The sequence below is a fragment of the Budorcas taxicolor genome, chromosome 2 (genome assembly GCF_023091745.1).
Source record: "Budorcas taxicolor isolate Tak-1 chromosome 2, Takin1.1, whole genome shotgun sequence".
NCBI lineage: Eukaryota > Metazoa > Chordata > Mammalia > Artiodactyla > Bovidae > Budorcas > Budorcas taxicolor.
Window position 1 is genome coordinate 62,215,650 of NC_068911.1, and position 24,538 is coordinate 62,240,187.

Consider the following 24,538-nt stretch of genomic DNA (forward strand, 5'->3'; position numbering starts at 1 on the left):
TGGCTACTCCATTTCTTCTAAGGGATTCTTGCCCACAGTAGTAGATATAATGGTCGTCTGAGTTAAATTCACCCATTCCAGTCCATTTTCGTTCGCTGATTCCTAGAATGTCGACATTCACTCTTGCCATCTCCTGTTTGACCACTTGCAATTTGCCTTGATTCATGGACCTGACATTCCAGGTTCCTATGCAATATTGCTGTTTACAGCATTGGACCTTGTTCCATCACCAGTCACATCCACAACTGGGTATTGTTTTTGCTTTGGCTCCATCTCTTCATTCTTTCTGGAGTTATTTCTCCACTGATCTCCAGTAGCATATTGGGCACCTACCGACCTGGGGAGTTTCTCTTTCAGTATCCTATCATTTTGCCTTTTCATACTGTTCATGGGGTTCTCAAGGCAAGAATACTGAAGTGGTTTGCCATTCCCTTCTCCAGTGGACCACGTTCTGTCAGACCTCTCCACCATGACCCTCCCATCTTGGATGGCCCCACACAGCATGGCTTAGTTTCACTGAGTTAGACAAGGCTGTGGTCCTAGTGTGATTAGACTGACTAGTTTTCTGTGATTATGGTTTCAGTGTGTCTGCCCTCTGATGCCCTCTCTCAACACCTGTAGTCTTACTTGGGTTTCTCTTACCTTGGACGTGGGCTATCTCTTCACAGCTGCTCCAGCAAAGCGCAGCTGCTGCTCCTTACCTTGGACGAGGGGTATCTCCTCACCGCCGCCCCTCCTGACCTTGAACGTGGAATAGCTCTTCTCGGCCCTACTGCCCCCACACAGCCACCCCTCCTTGGATGTGGGGTTCCAAAGAATAGCAAGAAGAGATAAGAAAGCCTTCCTCAGCAATCAATGCAAATAAATAGAGGAAAACAACAGAATAGGAAAGACTAGAGATCTTTTCAAGAAAATTAGAGGTACCAAGGGAACATTTCAGGCAAAGATGGGCTCAATAAAGAACAGAAGTGGAATGGACTTAACAGAAGCAGAAGATATTAAGAAGAGGTGGCAAGAATACACAGAAGAACTGTACAAAAAAGATCTTCACAACCAAGAAAATCACAATGGTGTGATCACTCACCTAGAGCCAGACATCTTGGAATGTGAAGTCAAGTGGGCCTTAGAAAGCATCACTATGAACAAAGCTAGTGGAGGTGATGAAATTCCAGTTGAGCTATTTCAAATCCTGAAAGATGATACTGTGAAAGTGCTGCATTCAATATGCCAGCAAATATGGAAAACTCACCAGTGGCCACAGAACTGGAAAAAGTCAGTTTTCATTCCAATCCCAAAGAAAGGCAATGCCAAAGAATGCTCAAACTACTGCACAATTGCACTCATCTCACATGCTAGTAAAGTAATGCTCAAAATTCTCCAAGCCAGGCTTCAGCAATATGTGAACTGTGAACTTCCTGATGTTCAAGCTGGTTTTAGAAAAGGCAGAGGAACCAGAGATCAACTGCCAACATCCGCTGGATCATGGAAAAAGCAAGAGAGTTCCAGAAGAACATCTATTTCTGCTTTATTGACTATGCCAAAGCCTTTGACTGTGTGGATCACAAGAAACTGTGGAAAATTCTGAAAGAGATGGGAATACCAGACCACCTGACCTGCCTCTTGAGAAACCTATATGCCAGTCAGGAAGCAACAGTTAGAACTGGACCTGAAACAACAGACTGGTTCCAAATAGGAAAAGGAGTACGTCAAGGCTGTATATTGTCACCCTGCTTATTTAACTTCTATGCAGAGTACATCATGAGAAACACTGGACTGGAAGAAACACAAGCTGGAGTCAAGATTGCCGGGAGAAATATCAATCACCTCAGATATGCAGATGACACCACCCTTATGGCAGAAAGTGAAGAGGAGCTTAAAAGCCTCTTGATGAAAGTGAAAGTGGAGAGTGAAAAAGTTGGCTGAAAGCTCAGCATTCAGAAAACGAAGATCATAACATCTGGTCCCATCACTTCATGGCAAATAGATGGGGAAACAGCGGAAACAGTGGCTGACTTTATTTTGGGGGGCTCCAAAATCACTGCAGATGGTGACTGCAGCCATGAAATTAAAAGACGCTTACTCCTTGGAAGGAAAGTTATGACCAACCTAAATAGCATATTCAAAAGCAGAGACATTACTTTGTCGGCTAAGGTCCTCTAGTCAAGGCTATGGTTTTTCCAGGGGTCATGTATGGATGTGAGAGGTGGACTGTGAAGAAGGCTGAGCACTGAAGAATTGATGCTTTTGAACTGTGGTGTTGGAGAAGACTCTTGAGAGTCCCTTGGACTGCAAGGAGATCCAACCAGTCCATTCTGAAGGAGATCAGCCCTGGGATTTCTTTGGAAGGACTGATGCTAAAGCTGAAACTCCAGTACTTTGGCCACCTCATGTGAAGAGTTGACTCAATGGAAAAGACTCTGATGCTGGGAGTGTTTGAGGGCAGGAGGAGAAGGGGACAACAGAAGATGAGATGGCTGGATGGCATCACCGACTTGATGGACGTGAGTCTGAGTGAACTCCGGGAGTTGGTGATGGACAGGGAGGCCTGGCGTGCTGCTATTCATGGGGTCACAAAGAGTCGGACATGACTGAGCGACTGAACTGAACTGAACCCCATGGATAGAGGTGGCAGGCTGCAGTCCATGGGGCTGCAAAAGAGTCAGACACAACTGAGCAACTAAACAGCAACAACAACTCCCCCTTTAGCTTCATAAACCTGATCATGCTGGATAGTGACAGAAGGTGTTTTTAAAACCACAAACAAATTTTGTATTTTTAACACCCTCCAAAGGAGCCTAGATGATAGATCATTATTTTTCTAAAACTCAAAGATTCAAGGACTCAATCTTTCCTGTGTAAATTTTTTGAGATCCAACCACATATATGCATATATGTATGTTGTAACATATTTACAACATATATATATGTTGTAACAGGTTATGGTTCTATAGGACCTGTCACTAACAGGGGTTATAAATAGCATCAAAAGTATCAGTGTTAGAGCAGTGGCATACCCGTTTTTATACAGCAGCAGCAGTCTAGCTGAGCCTAAATTGGGTAAACAGGATCACCCAAAATTACTGTTAGTCTGGAAAGTGAATCGAATATTGGCCACTGAGATGGGTTCTGTGGCCTCAATTCAGTCTTTATCCCACCAACATGGTCATAATGCAGCAACTGTACCTCTGGAAACCTGACACTGACGGATGCTTTTGGTGAAGAGGTTTGGTACTAAGGCCTCATGTGACAGCACTTTCCAGAGGGACTGGAGGGCGAGGGCTTGTGGTGGAAGTAAGGGACTTTTCCAAAAACATTTGGGGAGAAACCAGAAGAGGGAGTGCCCTAATGCCATTGTTATTGTTGGCTCCTTCAGTTACTAGGATCTGTGGCTCAGTGAGCCATTTGTCATGGGGCACAAGCTGCTGTGTTTGGAGGGCTTAGGCTACAAGGCCCTGGCATCCAGCTGATGGTGGGACGGATGCCCTGCCTTCTAAGGGAGTCCACCAGACATCCTCTTACTCTAGAAAAATGGGTAACAGAGCTAGCCAAAGATAAGAATCATAGTTTACTTTTGTGATGACAAAATATTCTTCCATTCTGGGGGCATGTTTATCACGACTTTTTTGTGTTCCTCTGTGTAACACTTGAAGCACCAAGATTGCAGGAGGCTCTCATCAGGATATCTGGCTCTCACTTCATATCCCCAACGTAGCTTTAAGGGCTTTGTTTTCATAAAATGGGAGTTGGTGAAGCTTATTAGTCAACTAATTCAGCGGAATATAATTAAGATTAGCTGATTTGAAATGCATATTCAAGGGCAAAACTCTCATTTTCAGTTAAGGACGTTGTATCTTCTTAGTTCATTTAGGATGCAATAACAAAATACCATGGATTAGGCAGCTTATCAACAGCAGAATTTTATTCCTCACAGTTCTGGAGGCTGGGTGTCTGACATCAGGGTGATGGTACGGTTGAGTGAGGGCCCTCTTCTGGGTTACAGACTCCTCATTATGTGCTCACATGGCAGAAGGGGTTGGGAAGCTCCACGAGATCTCAAAGGACGCTAATCCCATTCATGAGAGCTTCATCCTCGGGACCTGTTCACCTCCCAAAATTCCCATTTCCTAATATCATCACATTGAGCATTAGGATTTCAATATAAGAATTTTAGGAAGGACACACATTCAGATCACATCAATATCTATTATCTTTAAATTTAGGGAAATAAATTATAGCTGCTGCTGCTGCTAAGTCGCTTCAGTCGTGTCCGACTCTGCGCGACCCCATAGACGGCAGCCCATCAGGCTCCGCCATCCCTGGGATTCTCCAGGCAAGAACACTGGAGTGGGTTGCCATTTCCTTCTCCAAAGCATGAAAGTGAAAAGTGAAAGTGAAGTCACTCAGTCGTGCCCAACTCTTAGCAACCCCATGGACTGCAGCCTACCAGCCTACCAGCCTACCAGCCTACCAGGCTCCTTCGTCCATGGGATTTTCCAGGCAAGAGTACTGGAGTGGGTTGCCATTGCCTTCTCCAAATTATAGCTAGACTGTAATTTATAATAAATTATAATATTATAATATAATATAATAAATAAATAATACATTATAACAGGACTTCCCTGTAGCTCAGTGGTAAGGAATCCACCTGAAAATGCAAGAGGTGCAAGTTCTATCCCTGGGTTGGGAAGATCCCCTGGAGAAGGAAATGGCAACCCACTCTAGTATTCTTGCCTGGGTAGTCCCATTTGCAGAGGAGCCTGACAGGCTAACAGTCCAAGGGGTGGCAAAATAGTCAGACGTGACTTGCAACCAAATAAGAACATAATTATAGTTAGGAATTATCATAAGGTTCTGAGATGTTGATTAGTGAGTAGCACAAAATGTGAATGTTAGGATGACAATAGTTAATAATATGATTGGAAAAACTTTAATCAAACCTATCTCTAATATTCCCTGTATTTAAATTTACTTCAAAACCTATACTTTTTTCTTCTTCAGCAATGCTAAGGTTGTGTTACATGTTGAAGACTTATTTCATAGCATTTCAGACATTACAGCCAGGATGAATGCATGGAAGATTTTACCCTCTGGAAAGTTACAGAATAAGTTCATTCCCTCCACTATGTGACAGTCTTGGAAGTAGTTGAAGACTAAATGTCCTATGTAATCTTCTTTCATTTAGGCGAAACATGCCTACTTAAAGTCTTTCAACAAATAATTTCCAGACTGCTTACCAGCCTGGTTGCTCTCAATACAACGACACATAATTAAGCCAATGTTTTCTGAACCCATGCCAGGTGAGAAACCCAGAGGCATGTGTATTGAAGAGAACCTGGCCTTTGTCATCAGGGAGCCTACAGATTAATGGGGGATGCATACATTTATTGGTGAATTTTGTTTCCTATGAGTTCTTCTGATTTACCACCCAGCATATTGTGTAGTAATAATTTATTTCCCTATTTGTTTACATTACCAGATTATATGATTCTGGAGGAGTGGAATTAGTACATTTCAGAATCTCCAGGGTTTAGAATAAGATCCAACTCAAAGTATGTTTATTGAGTGTTATTTGTATATAATCCCAATTTAAGACTCAGCAGCATGATGTAAAAGTGAGCAATAACTGTTGGTAAGAATGTAAATTGATACAGCCACTATGAAGAACAGTATGGAAATTCCTTAAAACACCAGGAATAGAACTACCATATGGCCCAACAACCCCACTACTGGGTGTATACCCTGAGAAAACCATAACTGAAAGAGATGCATGGACCTATGTTCATGGCATCACTTTTTACAATAGCTAGGACATGGAAGCAACCTAGATGTCCACTGATAGATGAATGGATAAAGAAGCTGTGCTATGCGTATACAATGGAATATTACCCAGCTATGAAAAAGAACACATTTGAATCAGTCCTAATGAACTGCTTGAAACTAGAGCCTATTATACAGAGTAAATAAGTCAGAAAGAGAAAGACAAATATTGTCTTTACATTGAAGAGCTTACTATGATACTGTAAACAGTTACACACATACAGTTACACAGGAAGTATGGGCAGGTGGCAGGGTTTCCACATATTCCTTATGCTTTTCTTCCTTTCACTAACCAGCTCTTAGACACAAAATGTCAAAATGTGACCTTGATGCTTTTTGAAAAGGAGAAAGACAAATGTTAATGCATATGTATGGAATCTAGAAAGAGGTGCTGATGAACCCATTTGCAGGGCAGCGATGGAGACACAGACATAGGGAACAGACTTGTGTACACAGTGGGGGAAGGAGGGGGGGGGTGAAATGAGAGAGTAGCATGGAAACATACATTACCATATGTCAAAAACATAGCAAGTGGGAGTTTGCTCTGTGACACGGGGACCTTAACCCATGCTCTGTGACAATCTAGAGGGGTGGGATGGGGTGGGAGGTGAAAGAGGGGTTCAGGAGGAAGGGGACATATGTATACCTGTGGCTGATTCATGTTGGTGTATGATAGAAACCACAATATTGTAAAGCAATTATCCTCCAGTGAGAAAACAATTTTTAAAAAATGAGCAATAAAGTACTACAGGGACATTAAAGAGGACAAAATTGTTTCTAAGGTCTGAAGAATCACAATTACACCCTCCAATTTTCCAATGGCCTTTTTATAATGGGCATAATGCTTAAAAAGCGTCCTTACAGGAACAATCATATTATAACTTCCTTTATCTTAAATTTCTACATATATTTTAAATGTAGCTGAGATATAGGTACATTGTGGTCTATTATACTATTCAGTATTTTCTCTACATTTGTATAATTTAAAAATACTCATTGAATAAGTTTAAGAAACACTATCTCATTGAGTAACACTGATATTTAAAAATACATTTGAAAGAAATATCACCCATGTTCTCAATGTCAAAATGTCAAAGCATCCCACACTTGATGCTTTTTAAAAAATACTCATTTGAATTTTAACAAGCTATAAATTCACTTTAACTGGTGTATACCCCTCATGGATCCATCTTGACTTTGTTATTTATACTTCATAATGACATATTATTAGTACAATATATACTTTAATATTACTTTTTTAGATATAGTCACAATTAACCAAAACAAACAAAAATTTATTCAATATCTAGAAGCCTCATATAACAGGGTATTGTGTTGTAAGTACGGTTTGTATATGCAAAAAATACAATCTTTAAGTGCACTATCAGTTCAGTTCAGTCGCTCAGTCGTGCCCGACTCTTTGCGACCCCATGAATCGCAGCACGCCAGGCCTCCCTGTCCATCACCATTTCCCAGAGTTCACTCAGACTCACGTCCATTGAGTCCGTGATGCCATCCAGCCATCTCATCCTCGGTCGTCCCCTTTTCCTCCTGCCCCCAATCCCTCCCACCATCAGAGTCTTTTCCAATGAGTCAACTCTTCGCGTGAGGTGGCCAAAGTACTGGAGCTTCAGCTTCAGCATCATTCCTTCCAAAGAAATCCCAGGGCTGAGCTCCTTCAGAATGGGCTGGTTGGATCTCCCCGCAGTCCAAGGGACTCTCAAGAGTCTTCTCCAACACCACAGTTCAAAAGCATCAATTCTTCGGCGCTCAGCCTTCTTCACAGTCCAACTCTCACATCCATACATGACCACAGGAAAAACCATAGCCTTGACTAAACGGACTTTAGTGGGTAAAGTAATGTCTCTGCTTTTGAATATATTATCTAGGTTGCTCATAACTTTTCTTCCAAGGAGTAAGCATCTTTTAATTTCATGGCTGCAATCACCATCTGCAGTGATTTTGGAGCCCCCCAAAATAAAGTCAGTCAGGTTTCCACCGCTTCCCCATCTATTTGCCATGAAGTGATGAGAACGGATGTTATGATCTTCGTTTTCTGAATGTTGAGCTTTAAGCCAACATTTTCACTCTCCTCTTTCACTTTCATCAAGAGGCTCTTTAGTTCTTCTTCACTTTCTGCCATAAGGATGGTGTCATCTGTATATCTGAGGTTATTGATATTCCTCCGGCAATCTTGATCCACCCTGTGCTTCTTCCAGCCCAGCGTCTCCTATGATGTACTCTGTATATAAGATAAACAAGCAGGGTGATAGTGTGCAGCCTTGACATACTCCTTTCCTGATTTGGAACCAGTCTGTTGTTCCATGTCCAGTTCTAACTGTTGCTTCCTGACCTGCATACAGATTTCTCAAGAGGCAGGTCAGGTGGTCTGGTATTCCCATCTCTTTCAGAATTTTCCACAGTTTCTTGTGATTCACACAGTCAATGGCTTTGGCAGTCAATAAAGCAGAAATAGATGTTTTTCTGGAACTCTCTTTCTTTTTTCATGATCCAGCGGATGTTGGCAATTTGATCTCAGGTTCCTCTGCCTTTTCTAAAACCAGCTTGAACGTCTGAAAGTTCACAGTTCTCATACTGTTGAAGCTTGACTTGGAGAATTTTGATCATTACTTTGCTAGCATGTGAAATGAGTGCAATTGTGCGGTAGTTTGAGCACTATTTGGCACTGCCTTTCTTAGTGGTTGGAAAGAAAACTGACCTTTTCCAGTCCTGTGGCCATTGCTGAGTTTTCCAAATTTGCTGGCATACTGAGTGCAGCACTTTCACAGCAGCATCTTTTAGGATTTGAAATAGCTCAACTGGAGTTCCATCACCTCCATTAGCTTTGTTCATGTGAGTTGAAGTGAAATGAAGTTGCTCAGTCGTGTCTGACTCTTTGCGACCCCATGGACTGTAGCCTACCAGGCTTCTCCATCCATCGGATTTTCCAGGCAAGGGTACTGGAGTGGGTTGCCATAGTGATGCTTTCTAAGGCCCACTTGACTTCACATTCCAGGATGTCTGGCTCTAGGTGAGTGATCACACCATCATGATTACATGGGTCATGAAGATCTTTTTTTGATACAGTTCTATGTATTCTTGCCACCTCTTCTTAATATCTTCTGCTTCTGTTAGGTCCATACCATTTCTGTCCTTTATTGAGCCCATCTTTGCATGAAATGTTCCCGTGGTATCTTTAATTTTCTTGAAGAGATCTCTAGTCTTTCCCATTCTGTTGTTTTCCTCTATTTCTTTGCACTGATCACTGAGAAAGGCTTTCTTTTTCTCCTTGCTATTCTTTGAAACTCTGCATTCAAAAGGGTATATTTTTCCTTTTCTCCTTTGCTTTTCACTTCTCATCTTTTCGCAGCTACTTGTAAGGCCTCCTCAGACAGCCATTTTACTTTTTTGCATTTCTTTTCCATGGGGATGGTTTTGATCCCTGTCTCCTGTACAATGTCATGAATGTCCATCCATGGTTCATCAGGCACTCTATCTGTCAGATCTAGTTCCTTAAATCTATTTGTCACTTCCACTGTATAATCATAAGGGATTTGATTTAGGTCATACCTGAATGGCCTAGTGGTTTTCCCTACTTTCTTCAATTTAAGTCTGAATTTGCCAATAAGGAGTTCATGATCTGAGCCACAGTCAGCTCCTGGTCTTATTTTGCTGACTGTATAGAGCATCTCCATCTTTGGCTGCAAAGAACATAATCAATCTGATTTCAACGTTGGCCATCTGGTGATGTCCATGTGTAGAGTCTTCTCTTGTGTTGTTGGAAGAGGGTGTTTGCTATGACCAGTGCGTTCTGTTGGCAAAACTCTATTCGCCTGTGCCCTGCTTCATTCTGTACTCCAAGGCCAAGTTTGCCTGTTACTCCAGGTGTTTCTTGACCTCCAACTTTTGCATTCCAGTCCCCTATAATGAAAAGGACATCTTTTGTGGGTGTTAGTTCTAGAAGGTCTTGTAGGTCTTCATAAGACCATTCAGCTTCAGCTTCTTCATCATTACTGGTAAGGGCCTAGACTTCGATTACCATGATATTGAATGGTTTGCCTTGGAAACTAGCAGAGGTCATTCTGTCATTTATGAGATTGCATCCAAGTACTGCATTTCAGACTCTTTTGTTGACTAAGATGGCTACTCCATTTCTTCTAAGGGATTCTTGCCCACAGTAGTAGATTTAATGGTCATCTGAGTTAAATTCACGCATTCCAGTCCATTTTAGTTCACTGATTCCTAAAATGTCGGTGTTCACTCTTGCCATCTCCTGTTTGACCACTTCCAATTTGCCTTGATTCATGGACCTAACATTCCAGGTTCCTATGCAATATTGCTCTTTATAACATCCTTTTTACTTCCATCATCGGTCCTATCCTCAAGTGGGTTTTGTTTTTGCTTTGGCTCCATCTCTTCATTCTTTCTGGAGTTATTTATTTCTCCACTGATCTCCAGTAGCATATTGGGCACCTAGCAACCTGGGGAGTTCATCTTTCAGTGTCCTATTTTTTTGCCTCTTCATTACTGTTCACAGAATTCTCAAGGCAAGAATACTGAAGTGGTTTTCCATTCCCTTCTCCAGTGGACCAGGTTTTGTTAGAACATCTCCTGGAGAAGGAAATGGCAACCCACTCCAGTACTCTTGCCTGGAAAATCCCATGGGCAGAGGAGCCTGGTAGGCTATAGTCCATGGAGTCGCAAAGAATCAGACACAACTGATGACTTTACTTTCAGGCAAGCTTTCTAAAAAAATTATTGAATATCTCTCTGTGCCAATCACTACAGTCGTGCTAAGGATACGCTCGTGATCCCTGTCCTCATATTGCATTGGAGCCTGGTGACAAAACCAGACATTAGTCAACTAACCTGACATATAAGTATAGAACTATATCTGTGAAAAGAGCTGTGAATGAGAGGAACATTGTGTTTGGGAACACTGAATAGGAAGATTTGTTCCAGTCTGATTTCTCCTTTGAGAAATTGAGCATTGACTAAACTTGAAGTATGCATAGAGTAAACGTAGAGAAGTAAGGGATGAGGAGAATGGTGTCCCTGGCCAAGAATGTAGGGAAAATTCTGGGGCAACAGGGAGTCAACTGTGTGTGAGGTAAAGAAGATATGGATGGAGGTAAAGAGATTGAGACCATCTGAAAGGAAGATAGGGACCAGACCGTGCTAGAACTGAAATCATGTTAAGGGGTTTCTCCTTCATTCAAAGACAATGGGAAGCCATTGGGAGGGTATGTGTGTGTGTGTGTGTGTGTGTGTGTGTGTGTGTGTGTGTGTGTGAGTGAGTGTGAGTGAGAGAGAGAGAGACATACTGTGTTTAGAAGCAATCTTTCTGGCTAATATATGGATTGGAGAGGAGATGTGATTAAGAGATGACTACACAAATTCACAGAACAGATGATACTTTCTGCTGTGGATATGGGCTTCCCAGGTGGCACAGTGTTAAAGAATCTGGCTGCCAAGGCAGGAGACACAGGATCTTCCTCCCTGGGTCAGGAAGATCCCCCAGAGGAGGAAATGGCAACCCACTCCAGTATTCTTGCCTGGAGAATCCCATGGACAGAGGAGCCTGGCGGGCTACAGTCGATGGGGTCGCAAAGAGTCAGACTCTACTGAGGACATGTACACACAAGTTCAGGGAACAGATGATGCTTTCTGTACTGGGGATAGAGAAAAACAGACAGATGCAGGAGATAGAAGGTGAAATCGACAGGTCTCAAGAGAGAGGAAGTTCGGGTGAGGGGCATGTCATGGCTGTCTGCTGGGTTTCTGGCCGTGGAGACTGGGTAGTTTTCCAGCTGCTCTTCCAGTTGATCCCCAAGTGAGGCTGCTCTTGCAGTGCGACTCTCAGCTCCCTCTTCTGCACTCTCTCCCTTGGTGGCCCTTTAATTTTCAGGCTTAAGCTTCCATTTCGACAAGATGTTGCCCAAACCTAAAAAGCTGTTTACTCCAGAGAGCACAAGTGGTGGCCCATTTGCCAGAGAGCCATGTTTTGTTTTATTCTTCAGTTAAAATTATTTTTAATTTAAAAATACAAATTACAAAACATTTAAAAATCAGAAACTTTTACATAAAAATCCATGTTTATAACTCTAAAATTCGGTAACTCTATCAACACTGAATCCATATTCTCTGATGTCCGCAGTTGATTGGCACTAATGACAGCTGATCCTGTGAGTCTTAGCACGTATTTTCCACTTTACCATAGTCTCTGGCATCTGGGCACCTGGACAGCACATCCACTGAGCTCTTGTTCAGTCATTGCGGGCATTGGCCTTGAAACCTCAGATTTAGTCCAATCACCTCAGGATGTAGAGTGTGCCAAGGAGAGTAGGCGCCTTAACCAGCATCATACCACTAAAAACGAACTGAGCCAGTGCTCAAATCTCAGAGTCTTTCCATTCCCTGTACTGATTTATGCTAATGCTGAAAACTTCAGCCTCCTACCACTTAGCAGTTGGCATCATAGCAATTGTTAGGCTGAGCTGTCTGACCAGTTGAATCACAGGCATTTTATGTTTACATGTTTGAATTCCTTATTTTTAATAGAGGTTTACATATATTTTAAATGATATGAAAAGTCCAACTATTACTATATAAAAGCTTGCTCATATCACTGTTGTTTGTTTGTTTTTCTCTCTAGAACTCTTAGAACGATCTCTAGCCCTTTTAAACAAAAGTCAAGAACTCACTGACTTCATAGAAAAAATCAAGAGTGATGGACCCAATGTAAATGCTGAGATGATTCAGGGAGCTCAAAACAGCTGCCTGAAGATCGACAGTCTTCTTGAACTTCTCCAAGACAGGAGGCGGCAACTAGACAAGTACCTGAAACAACAGCAGCAGGAGCTGAGTCAGGTTCTGCAGATGTGTCAGTGGGACCAACAGGAAAGTCAGGTAACCCGAAGGGGCACTGATGTTATCCTGACCTTGGCTAACGAAACTGGCTTGGTATGTGGATGATCTGTGTCCTGGGACAGCTTTTCAGTTGTCATGGTCAAATCCTTTGGTCTTTGATCCAAAGTACCATGTTGTTTTCCCAAGCAAGTAATATAAAAACAAAGATTTTATTTCTTCTCATTATAATCCTCATTTGTTTTTAGTGGGAGGATATCCACTAGCAGTTTTGAAAATGACTAGGTCTTATTGTTGGATTCTCTTTCTTGCTTCCATCCAGGTCACTACTTTAAGATACATTTTTCTGAAACTGGGAAACATTCCTTGTGGATTTCTTGAATGTTGGAGATGCGTGATGGTGCGGAATTGCACTAGATTGTTGCTAATGCCAGTGAAAGTCTATCAGCCTGAAATAGAGATACTGTTCTTAGAGGAATATTCTGATACCAATGAAGAAATGTAACCTTGGCCTATGGTTGGATGCTCAGTGGTTAGAGGGATTTGGGGTGGGAGGGTGATGAGCTGCAGGCTTGTTAGAGCCCACTACCCAGATTATGGGCCCCACGCTGGTCATTTGTCACCGTGCTTGCTGTAGGTTCCTTGTGCCCCAATCACTTGAAAGTAAGAGTGGATAGAACTCTTTGCAAAACCCCAGCTCAAATAGGTAGGATATTTATTGCTATGTTTAGAACTGCCCCAGTCCCATGCTTTAACCCATGCAGATTAAGTGGAAGGAATTTTTAGGGAGAAATGATGTGGAAGGAGGTATCCTGGTCTAGATGCATAGGAAAGGGGTCTCTTCATATACTTTATATTATTGCTCTGGTCTAAACTGGAGAGATTGACATAGAGCTGGTAATAAGTATGAGTCCAGGAGAACTGGTTCTTCTTTCAAGCTGGAAAAATGAGGATTGAAATGACAATTAACCTTTCAAGTAATACTTATCGAGTACCCACTGTTTGCTGTACTGCTGTGCTTAGTCGCTCTGTCATGTCTGACTCTGCGACCCCGTGGACTGTAGTCTGCCAGGCAACCTACTGTATACCAGATCCTACTGTAAGTACTGGGGATACACAACGTACAGGATAAAGTCTTTTTCCTCTAGGAATTTTCCTTCAACGCATTTCCTTAGGAATTTTCCTTCTAATCCATTTCCTAATGCTTAACTGTCAATAACCTCAGCACTATTGACAGTTGGTGCCAGGTAATTCCTTTGGGAGGCCGTCCTGGACACTCTAGAGTGTTGCGCAACATTCTACCTATCAGATGCCAGTAGAATATACTCTAATTGTAACAACCAAAAAGGTCTCCAGACATTACTAAATGTCCCCTGGGGGGCAAAATTACCCCCAGATGAGAACTACAGTTCTAGTGCTTTTTGTCGTTATTGTTCAGTTGCTAAGTCACGTCTGACTCTTTGTGACTGTAGCCCTCCAGGCATCTCTGTCCATGCGATTTGCCATCTAGAATACTGAAGTGGGTTGCCATTTCCCCTTCCAGGGGTACAATAATAAACAAATGAACAATGACAAGTGCTATAAAGAAGATTAACTAGGGCAGTGAATTGTACCTTTGGTTGATCTACTTTTAATCAGAGAAGGAATCATAGAAGGCCTCTCTGAGGAGGTGTCATAGGACAGACACCCAAATGCAGACACCTCCAGACACATAGTCATCTTGCATTTTGCCATCTCCTCCTCTAAGTCGCTATATATGTCTCAGCCCGTCTCCACTTTCAGCCCTTTTGCCTTGACTACCATTTGCTGTCCTGCTTCTGCTGTGCTTTGCCTGCTAAGCCACAGCCCTTCCCCACTTTAGTTCTTCCCCCACCACACCTTTACATGCTCAACACCCAGAATCCTTTTATCTAATGCAGTAGTCTTTAACTGAGAATTCTGGCACAGCAAGGGATTTCCTGGTGGCTCAGACAGTAAAGGGTTTATCCACAATGCAGGAGACCCTGGTTCAATCCCTGGGTCAGGAAGATCTCCTGGAGAAGGAAATGGTAACCCACTCCAATATTCTTGCCTGGAAAATCCTAAGGGTGGAGAAGCCTGGCGGGCTACAGTCCGTGGGGTCACACAGAGTTGGGCACAACTCAGCAACTAACACTTTCACTTTCTGGCACAGCAAAGGAGAATTAATGCTCAGGACAAGAAAAAACATAAAGTTGTTTATCAGACAACCGTTTCCAGAGTTCATTGACCTCCCTATTCCATGATACTCTACCCCTCTCCTTCTCTTTGTCCTTCTCCTTCTCCCCTAAGCCTGACCTGAAACCATGCTCCCAGAGATGCTGTTCACTTAAAAAGAAGCTTATTTTCTTTCTATTGAATTCATAACACCTATCCCCTACCTCTAGTGCTTCCAAGAATACATTAAAAGCTCCTCTAACTTTATCATGTAGAGTAGTTTATCCGTTTTAAACTACAACATCTCTTATCCAGAGACATTCTATCTGCAAAGAGGCTTTCAAAACACAGAACAGTTTCCCAAGAATGAAAAAGCAGCTACTGTATGTTTTATTTATTTTTAAGGTAGTAATTTTGCCTTTCTGCTTTGAGACTATGACAGTAATCATCCACTTATCCTCTGCAGTAAAAAATAAATAACCACATGAAGATTCAAAATGAACTATCTAAGAATGTGCTTAAGGGAAATCTAGATACCATGCCAACCCCAGAAAGCAGAAAGATGTCTTGATAATAACTAAAGTAAGAGATTACAGAAGGGTTTTGATTTGGTGAGTTCCCTAACTTGCATTGCTTCATATTTTGGGGAAAGTGTGTGTTCTTTTTGAGGGAATACTTTTTAAAATAGAATTTATTTATTAGAGAAGTTTTAGATTCATAGCAAAACTGAGCAGAAAGTACATGATATCCTTTGTTCCCACACATGCACAGCCTCTCCCACTATCAACATCCCCCAGCACAGTGGTACATTTGTTGTAACTGACGAACCTACACTGACACATTATTATCACCCCAAATCCATAGTTTTCAATAGGGTTTACTCTTGATGCAGTACATTCTATGAGTTTGGAAAAATATGTAATGACATATATCAACCATTTAGTACACAAAATATTCTGCTGCCCTAGGAATCATCTATGCTCCACCTATTCATTCCACTCTGCCTAATCCTTGGCAAAAACTGATCTTTTTACTGTCTCCATAGTTTTGCCTTTTCCAGAATGTCATATTACTGAAATTGTATAATATGTAACCATTTCAGATTGTCTTCTTTTGCTTATTAATATGCATTTAAGATTTATCCATTTTTTTCATGACTTGACAACGCATTTCTTTTTAGCACTGAGTAATATCCCATTGTCAGTCACCTACTGAAGGCCAGCTTGGTTGCTTCTAAGTTTTGACCATTATGAAAAAAGCTGTAATGAGTATTCCATGTGCAGGTTTTTGTATGAACATAAGGTTTTAATTCATTTGGGTAAATACCAAGGAACACAATTGCTGGATGATATATGCCAAGAGTATGTCTATAGGAAATGGCCAAACTGCCTTCCAAACTGGCTGTACCACGTTCGACAGAGAGTTGCTGTTGTTCCACGTCCATGTCAGCACTTGATGCCATCAGTGTCTTAGACTTTGGCCACTCTGATAGGAGCATAGCAGTATCTCATTGTTGTTTTACCAAGTCTAATCTTTAAATTGGAAATAATAACAATTCACAGACTTGTTCTGAGGATTAAATTCAATAACATGGGTAAAGCATGGAGCACAATGCCTACCATTTTAAAAGATGCGTAATAAATATTAGTTTTCTTGTCATCACTGTTCTTGGATATACCTTACAACTTAGAATTTTTTCTCCTTTCATTCCTATTCATCCCCCTGAGTTTAGTATTACTGTTGTTATATGTGTCTAAGTCTCTTAAAACTATTTAGTTTTTGGAGGCTGCCATAGGTATAGTAAGGCTTTAAGAATTCACAGTTGTGGTTACAAGAACCAGGCTTTCATTTAGACTCTACTCTTAATGGTCTAGAACCAAAATCAATTTAGTAATTATCTTAAGGATAAATTTTATTTTAAGTAAAACTGGTCTATTTCCAAAACATACAAACAACTCATACAGCTCAGTATCAAAACAAAACAAAACAAGAAAACAACCCAATCAGAAAATGGGGTGAAGATCTAAATAGATATTTCTCCAAAGAAGACATACATCTGGCCAACAGGCACATGAAAAGGTTCTTGCTCAGCATTGCTAATTAGTAGAGAAATGCAGATCAAAATAATAGTGAGGTATCACCTCAAACAAGTCACAATGATTGTCACCAAAGAGTCTAAAAATAGTAAATACTAGAGAGGATGTGGAGAAAAGGGAACCCTCCTACACTGCTGGTGGGAGTATAAATTGGTTCAGCCACCATGGGGAACAATATGTAGGGTCCTTAAAAAACTAAAAGTAGACTTATCATGTGACCCAGCAATCCCACTTCTGGGCATGTATCTGGAACAGACTATGATTTGAAAAGATACATGCACCCCAGTGTTCGTGTTGTTGTTGTTCTGCCAGTAAGTCTTTGTGACCCTATGGACTGCCGCATGCCAGGTTTCCCTGTCCTTCACTATCTCCTGGAGTTTGCTCAGATTCAGGTCTACTGAGTCCTTGAAGCTATTCAACCATCTCATCCTCTGCTGCCCTCTGCTCCTTTTGCCTTCAGTCCCTCCCAACATCAGGTTCTTCCCCAAAGAGTCAGTTCTTTGCAACAGGTGACCAAAATATTGGAGCTTCAACTTCAGCATCAGTACTTCCAATGAATATTTGGGGTTGATTTTCCTTTCAAACTGACTGGTTTGATTTCCTTGATGTCCAAGGGACTCTTAAGAATCTCCAGTACCACAATTTGAAGGCATCCATTCTTCAGTGCTCATCCTTCTTTATGGTCCAACTCTCACATCCATACATGACTACTGGAAAAATCATAGCTTTGACTATATGGACCTTTGTGGGCAAAGTGATGTCTCTGCTTTTTAATACACTGTCTAGGTTTGTCATAGCTTTACTTCAAAGTAACAAGCATCTTTTAATCTTGTGGCTAAAGTCATCGTTTGCCATGATTTTAGAATCCAAGAAAATAACATCTGTTATTGCTTCCACTATTTCCCCATCTATTTGCCATGAAGTAATAGGATTGGATGCTATGATTTTAGTTTTTTTCATGTAGAATTTTAAGCCAGTTTTTTCACTCTCCTCTTTCACCTCATCAAGAGCCTCTTTAGGTCCTCTTCACTTTCTGCCATTAGAGTGGTCAGTTCAGTTCAGTTCAGTTCAGTCTCTCAGGCGTGTCCGACTCTTTGCAACCCCATGAATCACAGCACACCAGGCCTCCCTGTCCATCCAGAATTCACTCAAACTCATGTCCATCGAGTTGGTGATGCCATCCAGCCATCTCATTCTCTGTCGTTCCCTTCTCCTCCTGCCCCCAATCCCTCCCAGCATCAGAGTCTTTTCCAATGAGTCAACTCTTCGCATGAGGTGGCCAAAGTACTGGAGTTTCAGCTTCAGCATCATTCCTTCCAAAGAACACCCAGGACTGATCTCCTTCAGAATGATCTCCTTCCAAGGGACTCTCAAGAGTCTTCTCCAACACCACAGTTTAAAAGCATCAATTCTTCAGCGCTCAGCTTTCTTCACAGTCCAACTCTCACATCCATACATGACCACTGGAAAAACCATAGCCTTGACTAGATGGACCTTTGTTGGCAAAGTAATGTCTCTGCTTTTGAATATGCTATCTAGGTTGGTCATAACTTTTCTTCCAAGGAGTAAGCGTCTTTTAATTTCACGGCTGCAGTCACCATCTGCAGTGATTTTGGAGTCCTCAAAAATAAAGTCTGACACTATTTCCACTGTTTCCCCATCTGTTTCCCATGAAGTGGTGGGACCAGATGCCGTGATTTTAATTTTCTGACTGTTGAGCTTTCAGCCAACTTTTTCGCTCTCCTTTTTCACTTTCATCAAGAGGCTCTTTAGTTCCTCTTCACTTTCTGCCATAAGGGTGGTGTCATCTGCATATCTGAGGTTATTGATATTTCTCCCCGCAAACTTGATTCCAGCTTGTGCTTCTTCCAGCCCAGCGTTTCTCATGATGTATTCTGCATATTATTTAAATAAGCAGGGTGACAATAGACAGCCTTGACGTACTCCTTTCCTGATTTGGAACCAGTCTGTTGTTCCATGTCCAGTTCTAACTGTTGCTTCCTGACCTGCATATAGGTTTCTCAAGAGGCAGGTCAGGTGGTCTGCTATTCCCATCTCTTTCATCTGCCTATCTGAGATTGTTGATATTTCTCCTGGCAATCTTGATTCCCACTGGTTATTCATCCTGGCTGCATTTCCCATGATGTACTCTGAGTGTAAGTTAACTAAGCAGGGTGACATTATACAGACTCGTACTCCTTTCCCAATTTTGAACCAGTCCATTGTTCCGTGTTCGGTTGTAACTGTTGCTTCTTGACCTACATACAGGTTTCTCGGGAGACAGGTAAGGTGGTCTGGTATTCCCATCTCTTTAAGAATATTCCACAGTTTGTTGTGATCCACACAGTCAAAGGCTTTAGTGTAGCCAGTGAAACAGACGTAGATGTTTTTCCGAAATTTGCTTGCTTTTCCTATGATCCAAAGAATGTTGGCAGTTTGATCTCTGGTTCCTCTACTTTTTCTAAACCCCACTTGTGCATCTGGAAGGTTTCAGTTCGCATACTGCTGAAGTCTGACTTGAAGGATTTTGAGCATAACCTTACTAGCATGTGAAATGAGCACAGTTGTACGGCAGTTTGTACATTCTTCGGCACTTCCCTTCTTAGGAATGGAACGAAAATTGACCTTTTCCAGTCCTGTGACCACTGCTGAATTTTCCAAATTCACTGACTTATTGAGTGAAGCACTCTAAATTCATGATCTTTTAGGATTTGAAATAGCTTAGCTGGAATTCCATTATCTCCACTAGCCTGATTTATAGTAATGCTTCCTAAAGCCCACTTGACTTCTGACTCTGGGATGTCAGCTCTAGGTGAATGATGACCACACCATCGTGTCTATCTGGGTCATTAAGACCTTGTTTTGTGTAGTTCTTCTGTGTATTCTTGCCACCTCTTTTTAATCTCTTCTGCTTCTGTTAGATCCTTACCGTTTCTGTCCTTTATCCTGCCTATCCTTCCATGAAATGTTCCCCTGATTCTCCAATTTTCTTGAAGATCTCTAGTGTTTCACATTCTATTTTTTTCTTCTATTTCTTTGCATTCTTTATTTAAGAACACCTTTTTATCTCTCCTTGCTATTCTCTGGAACTCTACATTCAGTTTGTATATCTTCACTTTCTCCCTTGCTTTTTGCTTCTCTTCTTTCCTCAGCTTTGTGTAAAGCCTCCTCAGACAACCACTTTGCCTTCATGCGGTTCTTTTTCTTTGGGATGGTTTTGATCATAGTGTTCATAGCAGCACTATTTACAATAGCCAAGACATGGAAACAACCTAAATGTCCATCAACAGATGAATGGATAAAGATGTGGTATGTATAAACAACAGAATATTGCTCAGCCATAGAAAGAATGAAATGATGCCATTTGCAGCACGTGGATGGACCTAAAGATTATTATGCATGTCTGAGGTAAGTCAGACAGAGAAGGATAAATATCATATGATATCACTATATTTAGAATCTAAAAAAAAAATGTTATCAATGAACCTGTCTACAAAACATAAATAGACCTATAGACAGCAAACTTAGGGGAGAGTAAGGGGAGGGATAAATTAGGGGTATGGGATTAAAATATACACACTACTATACGTAAAAGAGGTAACCAGTAAGGACCTACTGTATAGCACAAGAAACTATATTCACTGTATTGTAATAACCTGTAAAGGAAAAAAATCTAATATATATGCATATATATATTTATAACTGATTATGTCTGTGTATGTGTGTGTGTATATATATATATTGCTATATATCTGAAACTTACACAACATTGTAAATCAACTAGATTTCAATAAGAATTTTTATGAAAAGGTCATGAGGGACTTTCCTGGCAGTCCAGTGGTTAAGACTCTGTGCTTCTACTGCAGGGATTATGGGTTTAATCCATGGTCAGGGAGCTAAGATCCCATGTATCGTGTGTGTCCAAAAGAAAAAAAAAAAAGATCATGAGACCAAAAAATAAATTTTTAGAGTATATCAATAAATAAATTAATCCTTTCCTTACATATAAAATTTAAGAATCATTGTCTTAAAAGATCCCATGTTATGTTTTCTTTCACAAATGCCAGTAGCAGCAACTCAAGTATTTAATAATGGTCACTGTTGTTTCTTTGTGCTTTTATGATCACAGATCCTGGGACCAGCTTGTTCAATTCAGTTCAGTCACTCAGTCATGTCCGACTCTTTGTGACCCCATGGACTCCAGCATGTCAGGCTTCCCTGCCTGTCACCAACTCCCGGAGCTTACTCAAACTCATGTCCATAGAGTTGGTGATTCCATCCAACCATCTCATCCTCTGTCATCCCCTTCTCCTCCCGCCTTCAATCTTTCCCAGAATCAGAGTCTTTTCCAATGAGTCACTTCTTTGCATCAGGTGGCCAAACTATTGGGGCCTATTGACTGCATTCGAATCCTGACTCTGCCATTTACCAGTTGAGAACCTGTGCAATTATTTAACCTCCCTGAGTTTTCTCATCAGGGAAACCCATCAAATGTCTTTTCTCATCTCAACCCATAAAATGAACCTTCTGTAAAATGTGAGGCAATAGTACCTACACCACAGTGTTATTAGAATTATCAAACGAGTTATTCTATGTCAAGTGCTTAGAACAGTACCTGGTACATGGAAAATGCAATATTAGTATTAGCCTTTTTTATCATCATGTCTGAAAAGAACAGTGAAGACCCAATGCATTACATACTCCCCCAATCCTACTCATCTTTGCTCTCAGAAAGATTGGTCTTGCATTAAAGGCTAAATTCATTATTTATTTTGCTTTCACAGGGTATGATCAAATAAGTCACTTTTATAATCTTAGCCATACTTGTTTAATGGAAACTCAATTAGCAATTTTAAACAAAAATAGAATTGTATTTTTTCTGCTTATGATTTAATGTTTATCTATTAATTAGTTAAAACTATAGATTAGATTACTAAGCATACAAATAATTGCAAATTAGCATTTGACTTCTGCTGTGTTTTAGACTTTTATCCAAGCATGAGCATATCACAGGCACACATACATTAATTAAAGAAATAGCAAAACAAGCAAACAAAAACTAATAACCTATGCATATTACCTTGTTATCTTATTACCTAATACTCAAATTAAACATGTCCTAGAAAATCCCATGGATGGAGGAGCCTGGTAGGCTTCAGTTCATGGGGTCACTAAGAGTCAGACACGGCTGAGCGACTTCACTTTCACTTTTCACTTTCATGCATTGGAGAAGGAAATGGCAACAACCCACTCCAGTGTTCTTGCCTAGAGAATCCCAGGGACAGGGGAGCCTGGTGGGCTGCTGTCTCTGGGGTCGCACAGAGTCGGACACGACTGAAGTGACTTAGCAGCAGACATAGTCTTGTGTCAAAAATACCAGAGATAATTTTCATGTTCTATTTCACTCTCTGAATGTAGCACAATTTAAATAATATCTTCTTGATGTGGAAGTAGAGTCTCTTCAGTTTCTCACTATTATAAATAATAAGTAAGATTTACTATGTTGATAATTATGTGAACAAGGAAAGATTTTTAAATCCAGGTAGATAGAAGCATAATTATCTTACCTAAGTTTTCAAGTTTTTCCTGAATGTTCTATGGTAAAGTTTTGTTGAAGATACACTGAGGAAGATTAGCAGCAGGGACACCAAATTGATTGTGACTCTGTTAGTGATTTGAGTTCTGTGATTGTCATGTTCCTGGATGAACTACCCCATAAAGCCTGGAACACTGTGGAACCACAGAGACACATGCTTCACTGGAGGGTAAAGATAATTTTGTCAGTTCTGTACTTTTTTTTAAGGAACACAGGAGCTGTCAAACCTTGCATTGATAAAATATCAGCTTTGTCAATCATTTTAACCATGTAAGAAGAAGGAACATTAAATGGAGAATTAGAGCAAAGATTACGGATGAATAACAATGTGGATGTCTGAATATCTAATGCATCTTCTCTCGTAAGAGCCATTTAAAAGATGCATTTAATACTCCTCTGTTTCTAAGTGCTTATAACCTAAGGCTTTTGAACTGTAATAGTTCAGCTAATTTCCTTTGGAAAAGAAATCAGGTGACCACAATGATGGCAACTTAAAATTTACATCAGTTTCAGAAAAAAGCAGATGAAGACCACATACTTTTCTATCTTAATTGGGATGTGATAGCCTGAAAAGCATAATCATAGCATGTCCTCTCTTTCGTTTCTCAGATGTACAAATGTGCACTTGTTTTACATTTAAAGATGAGTAGCTGACCTTTTTTCCCAACTCCAGCAGCATCTTATTTTGCAGATAATCTGCTTCATTAATGAGAATCAGAAGCAGCTTGGAATACTTCGTGCATAATTAGTGATCTTGGCAATAAGATTTATGAATGTAATTTTTCTCAATTGCTCCAATCAGGAATAAGTGAGACAAACAAATAAATTAAAACGAAGTTATTCATGGTCTTTTTGTACAAGACAGTATCAAGGACATCTAGGAGAATTAAATAAGACATGAAGGCAGATAATCTTTTTACTACCCAGATCACATATGGCTTACAAGATACCCATCTTTGTGGGAAGAAAAGTGGGTAATAGAATTCATATTTGGAAGTTTTTTAAATTTGAGTACCACGTATATCATAATCATATGTCAATAGGCAATTAAAATGATATCTGCAATGACAGTGTAAGCGCAGCATCAGGGCACAAGTCTTGTACCTGCTGGGCAACTGCAAAACCCTGTGTGTGTGTCCACAGATGTATGCTGCTGCTGCTGCTAAGTCGATGCAGTCGTGTCTGACTCTGTGTGACCCCATAGACGGCAGCCCACCAGGCTCCTCCATCCACAGGATTCTCCAGGCAAGAACACTGGAGTGGGTTGCCATTTCCTTCTCCAACAGATGTGTGCACATACATGCACATACATGTATATTCTCCTTTAAATGATACTACCTTCTAACCAGGGTTTAGAGCTTGAATGGTTGACCAGCTTAAATTAATATGAAGTAACAAAAAATTGCCTGGCTTAGTGGCTACAACACAGTGAGGGTTTTAAAAAATCTTTGAATTTAGCTTAATTTTTAAAATTGAAGTATAATTAATTTACAATGTTGTGTTAGTTTCAAGTGTACAGCAAGTAATTCAGTTATATATATATGTGTGTGTGTGTCTATGTATGTGTGTGTATATCTATATGCATTCTTTTTTCAAATTCTTTTCCATTATGTGTGTATGCTCAGTCATTCAGTTGTGTCGGACTCTTTGTGATCCCCATGGATTGTAGACCTCCAGGCTTCTCTGTCCATGGAATTTTCCAGGCAAGAATACTGGAATGGGTTGCCATTTCCAGTTAATGGGTTACTCCACGGGATCTTCCCAACCCAGGGATTAAATCTGCATCTCTTGCATCTCCTGCATTGGCAGTCAGATTCTTCACCACTGTGCCACCTGGGAAGCACTGTCCATTATAGATTGTTAAAAGATATTAAATGTGTTCCCCTGTGCTAAACAAGTTTTTAAAAATCTTTGAATTTAGCTTAATTTTTTAAATTGAAGTATAGTTAATTTACAATGTTGTGTTAGTTTCAAGTGTACAGCAAGT

The 24,538-nt window shown here is 40.7% G+C and overlaps 1 protein-coding gene across 1 annotated transcript in view; it reads left to right on the forward strand.

Moving 5' to 3' along the window:
• Positions 1–24,538, forward strand: part of CCDC141 (coiled-coil domain containing 141) — a 225,827-nt gene that overhangs the window by 63,328 nt on the left and 137,961 nt on the right. The window contains exon 5 of the mRNA XM_052635681.1: positions 12,473–12,726. Within this exon, the coding sequence (XP_052491641.1) occupies positions 12,473–12,726 (254 nt within the window). The remainder of the gene's footprint in view (positions 1–12,472; positions 12,727–24,538) is intronic.